General features: G+C 39.6%; 1 protein-coding gene across 1 annotated transcript; it reads left to right on the forward strand.

The window, feature by feature from the left end:
• Nucleotides 1-1,409: 1,409 nt before the first annotated feature.
• LOC117246375 (uncharacterized) lies at nt 1,410-4,432 on the forward strand. Its single transcript, XM_033610235.2, has 6 exons — nt 1,410-1,669; nt 1,755-2,099; nt 2,675-3,010; nt 3,858-3,989; nt 4,079-4,110; nt 4,234-4,432. Exons 1-6 carry the CDS (start codon nt 1,630-1,632, stop codon nt 4,405-4,407), a joined length of 1,059 nt encoding a protein of 352 aa, XP_033466126.1. The 5' UTR covers nt 1,410-1,629; the 3' UTR covers nt 4,408-4,432.
• The last annotated feature ends 1,088 nt before the right edge of the window (nt 4,433-5,520 follow it).

The following is a 5,520-nucleotide window of genomic DNA, read 5'->3' on the forward strand; positions in this document are numbered from 1 at the left end:
TCTTGTTGACCTCTAATAAGATCCAGCCATGTGGATGAATGTATTTTTACCAGCTGTGTAATATTTGTCTTTGAGATTTCTGCCTCTAATAAGAGTAATTGGAATTTGGTAAGTGATGCTCACAAGATTAAAAAACAAATCAATTTAAAAATTTAGCAAAAGCATGTCTGTCCAGAAATAGTGTCCATGTTGCAGGTGTAAGTGGAACTATGTACTTTTTTACTTTTCTTCCCCCCACACCAGCGACAGCTGCGGCTAGAGACACTATATTTTTGGGCTGTCTGACCATCCATCCATCCGTCTCATTCTGGTGAACATGTCATCTCAAGAAGGCCTAGAGGTAACTTCTTCAAATTTGGCACAAACGTCCACCTGAACTCAAGGATGAACTGATTGAAACTTGGTGGTCAGAGGTTACTGTGATCTCATTCTTATGAATGTAATATCTCAACAACGCCTTCAGGGAATTTTCTCCAATTTGGCGCAAACATGCACTTGAATGCAAGGATGAACTGATTAGATTTTGGTGCTCAAAGGTCATTGTGACCTCAATCACATGTTTTTGTCCATAACTCAAGAATTCATTCGCTAATCATGACAAAATTTCACACTAATGTCTAACAGGACGAGATGATGAAGTGATGATATTTGACATTCAAAAGGTCAAAGGTCAACATCACTGTGACATCATAATGTTCTGCAAAAATAGTTGTCTTCACCACCATTACTCAGGTTTAGCAGGGGAGACATTTGGTCAGATACTGAATTTGCAACACATAACTTGGGTGTCCACCTTGGAACTTTGCTTTTTGTATAGATCATCTGATTTGTGTGAAGCATCCATGTCCTAGAATTTGTAGCTTTTCTGCAGCAACATCCATATTTAGAAGCACTGTCATGGCCCCATGTGAGTCTGGACAGACATAGATGAAAACTGAAACTTGATTGGTTGGCGGTGACATATGGTAAAACTTTCTTGCACTAATTGTAGTTTTATTATCTACAGTATTCTAGTTCTCCAGATGGCTCACCTCATATAGGTCAGTGCAACCAAGTGCTAGTTTACTATAGTGCAGCTGCTGTTACATATATATATATATATATATATATATATATATATATATGTATGTATTTTTTTTCTTTTTTTTTTTTTTTTTTTGATCCATTACCAATACCCACATTTTCTCTCTTACCAGCCCTTTGCATTTAAACACACATTCAGTTTGAGGTCATCTGTCCTTTTGATAATTCAACAAAAACAAAAACTTGTTTGAACATTCTTCTGTAAAGTTTGCATCTAAATTGCAGTTTCCATTTTGCCACCCTCATTGTGGTTTACCTGTGTGTTGCCATGTAATATCAATGGGGTCATGACTTTTTGTCTCTTTACACAGAACAAGCATAGTGTGACAACAAATCATCAAACTATTTTAAACTCTGCTGACACTGATGTAAAAACAGGCCAGGATGAAGGGGTTTTTTGCTTTAGTGTGAACCAGCCAATCGTGTTCTGCAAGACCTGGCATATGTGGCCAAATGTAGGACAAGGGATGAATCTCTTTAGTCTACTGTTGCTTCAGTAAGTCAGAACAGCTGTGGAGAAGAAGCCGGATCAGTGAAGCAGACAAGATGCTGTTCTTTGTGAATGTTTCCCTGCTCTGGTCTCTATGTAAGTAGCAAACATCCACTTATAAAACATTTTCATTAGCGTAATCACACAGAGAAGCTGATTATATTGTGTTTGTGTATTTCAGGTGCGGCACAGTTAAGTGAAATCTCTCAGCCTGTTCGCTTCCAAACAGTGAAGCTCGGAGACTCGGCTACCATTGAATGTCACATAAGAAGTGAGCTGAAAAAAAGAGTGTGGTACAAATTCACCACAGGGAAAGGACTACAGCTTGTGGCAGCATTCAATTTTTTCTTTAATCGGAGTATATTTGCTGATGACTCTCATCACCATTATTCAGTCAAATTTGACAAAATCAACAGTCATCTGAGCATATCTGAAACAACATGGGAAGACACTGGAACATACTTCTGTGGAGTCATGCACTTGAACAAAATTCAGTTTGGATCAGGGACCTTTCTGATGCTGAAAGGTATTTATTTTCTTTTAATAACAACCTAGTCGCCAAAAGAAAATGTTGGCATTGTACATTATGGTAAACCACGGACACATTACATTTGTACATTTCATACATATCATATCAATGTTTCTAAAGTGACATAGTATATTTGGGGTCAGATGGCAAGACACTTGCCAAGCCGCAGGCCACTGCTGACCACTTTTCAAGACCAACAATCAAAGCTGGTTGTGTTTTTCCAGCTGTTTCTTAGACCCTGAACGTGGGCGTTTGTTAGGGACCTGTCGCTGTTCTTCCATCTGGGATAGTGCCATGAAAAGCAGTTGTTTTTTACTGGACATTGCTGTGTTTCCTGATGAAACAGTGGCACAACAAGCAGCTGTCTTTTAGTGGGTATTTCAAGCCAAAACACAATGTTTTCCAAACCATAACCAAGTGGTTCTTGTGCCTAAACTTCATAATAATGTACACATGTAACCTATCCATGTTTGGCTACATTTTTTCTGGCGATTAGGTTGTCAAAGCGATGTTATTGCTCAAGGTCATTTCAGCTGAATGTAAACATAATGTCCCTTGATTTCTCTCCCAAGGTGTGAACATAATCAGTGACTCTTCAATCCAGCAGCCGGAGTCTAAATCAGTCCAGCCAGGAAACTCAGTGACTCTCAGCTGTTCTGTTCATACAGGCCACTGTGCAGCAGAACACACTACTGTCATGTGGCTGAAAAACTCTAATCATTCTGCTCCACAAATGATTTACTCCTCTGGGAATAAAATCTGCCAGAAGACAGGGAGTGGAGACTCTACCTGTGTGTACAACCTTCACATGGGGAACCTCAGCTCTGATGATGCTGGAACCTACTACTGTGTTGTGACTTCATGTGGACGGACGCTGTTTGGGAAAGGGACAAGGATTTATATTTACAGTAAGCCAGAAATGATAAATACAAATTTGCAAGTGCTGATTTTGCAGTAACGAAATTATGTTTACAGTGCCTTGAGCCCCACAAACAAATTGATACACACTTTTACTGACACTTTCCTTTGAGCTGGTGCCAGATACAATCTTAATGCAGGAAAAATGTGTGTGTGTGAACTTTGGGTGAACTTACCCTCTAAATATCAAATACTGCATGATATTGTCAACAGTAAGTGGGCCAAGCTGGAATTCACTCGGTCCAGTTTGGTCCAATCACTTGTCACGTCCAAAGCAGAGAATACATAAGGCCCTGTGTCCACCAAAGCATTTTTTTCCAGCTGAAAATGCCAGGCGCTCCTCAGGAAACACTCAGCTGGGAGAGTTTGAGAGCGCTTTGGAGGCGCTTTGGAGGCGCTTTGGAGACACTTTGCATCTGGTTGTTATGATACAGTATATCCACAGAAGCAAACATATCGGCGCAAGGTAGAGTACTTGCTCTGGATGAGGGGAAGGCTGAGGTATGCATGGAGAGAGGACAGACCCGCCAGCCTGTGTGTGTTCATAAGAGGAAACAAAATATATATACAATATATTAACGTATTCATCAGTGAAAAGCAATTTTACCCAAAGTTGAACATTTTACAACTCTTTGCGATGAGATATAATAAAAGCCTAACCAATAGTGCTCAGCGCAAAATTCATGCCCAGCGCCTTGCCGTACTACTGGCATTTGTAGTGCAGTGTGAATACGTGATGCCTTACCTCTGTTTTTAAAAATGGAGGACATTGCACTGCAATTTTTTTGTATTAAAAATCTAAATGACGCACTGTTTGTTTGCTTCTGTTCATCGCAGACACTGCTGTCACCAGACCAGCTGAACTGAGTCCAACCATTATTGCACTTATGTTGTCGAACATCATTCTTGGGATTTTAACACTCATTCTTATATGGACATTTTGCAAGAGACAGAAGAGAGATTCCACAGGTATTTAAAGTCATATTAACAGCTGTATATCTGCAGCACAATCAGATCCTTATGCAGTAACCACAACTGACTTATCCTTGTTTCCTCAGAGGAAATCGATGGATCATCTGAAGGCAATCAGGTAAGACTGTGTCTCAGCACCAACAGTGTCATATGTCAGCTGTATATGACCTTTTTGTTGATTTGCACATCTTTCTGTGTCTAGCCTTCAGAAGTTATTTATTTTCATTTTCATTCCTCACAGAGTGATGCAGTTACCTATGCAGCTGTGCGTTCTGCCCCAAGAAGCCTCCACCCAAAACGAGCTACAGAGAAATACAGTGGAGACTCTGTGGTTTATTCTAACATTAAATATTGTCACCAGAACCGAGAAGTTTCATCTGGGCAGGGCAGACACACCAGGGAGATTGAAGGCTGATGGAGTTGGAATGCCTTGCTATCAAATGTATGCATTACTGAGTATGAATTTGTCTGGCATCATGATGTATGATATTAATGTTTCTAAATAACACATGATTTGTTTCACTATTGTACCTGCTTTTTTTTTAACTTGTCATTTTTCTGTGGTTTCATCAAATAGTGAACTACTGTGTTAGGCCACATCACAAATCAAGCTGTCAAAGGTTGACAATCAAGTGTTGATATAGGCTCTAGTCTGGTACTGGCCTGGAGTAAAATTCGGTGCTCGTATGGCTGTCAGATTTGGCTTGTAGGGACAGGTGAGTACACCAGTATCTGCATTTGTGTCTGTTCAACCAACTAAATTACCTGTATTCATATCTATGTTAGGATAAACGGGGTGTGAGTGGGTGGAGCTTACACTGAAAATGGGTGGGGTTTAACCAGAAGTTGTTATTTCAAGCCTGAAATTGATATGCTTAAGCAATATGATATATTGCTTAAGGTTATTTTTGATCACAAGACTAGAAGTCTGAATATACCTACCCAAATGAGGATTTTCCTTCATCACGAGTACGGATATTGACGCATTTTACTCAAATACTCGTACTCTTAAAACGTATATTATCTATACCGAAAACTCGCTTCATTCGATAATTCAGCTTAACCCTATTGGCTAGTTTTTGAGTGACTGGACATTGACTCATTTGATTTGAGAGGAAGGTCCAGTTTTCTTTTTTTCTTTTTTTTTTCTTTCCAAGGGGTGTTTTCATCAGTTGTAAATTAAAATGGCCCTGAATCCAACTGTATAGACCTACAACCAGTCAGAGCAACGAAATGTCACATTGTGCTGAGCGACGGACAAATGTTAACAGGCTACAGTCTGCAGAGATCGGTTGTGATGGTACAGCATCAATATGTCTGCGAACAAGTGTTAACATTTTTGCCATCAGAATTTAAAAATAGCACTTCAACAAAAAGTTCTGCATCAGCTGCAGCCATCTTGGCTGTTTTCCAAAATTGTACAGCGCTTTTCTTTACCAAGGTAGGTTTATGTATGCCAAAAAAGATGCCATCATGTATTTTGCATGACACGCAAAAGCTACGCAAGCTGTTAATCATCATCTCAAAC

Source organism: Epinephelus lanceolatus, chromosome 22 (genome assembly GCF_041903045.1).
Source record: "Epinephelus lanceolatus isolate andai-2023 chromosome 22, ASM4190304v1, whole genome shotgun sequence".
NCBI classification, from domain to species: domain Eukaryota; kingdom Metazoa; phylum Chordata; class Actinopteri; order Perciformes; family Serranidae; genus Epinephelus; species Epinephelus lanceolatus.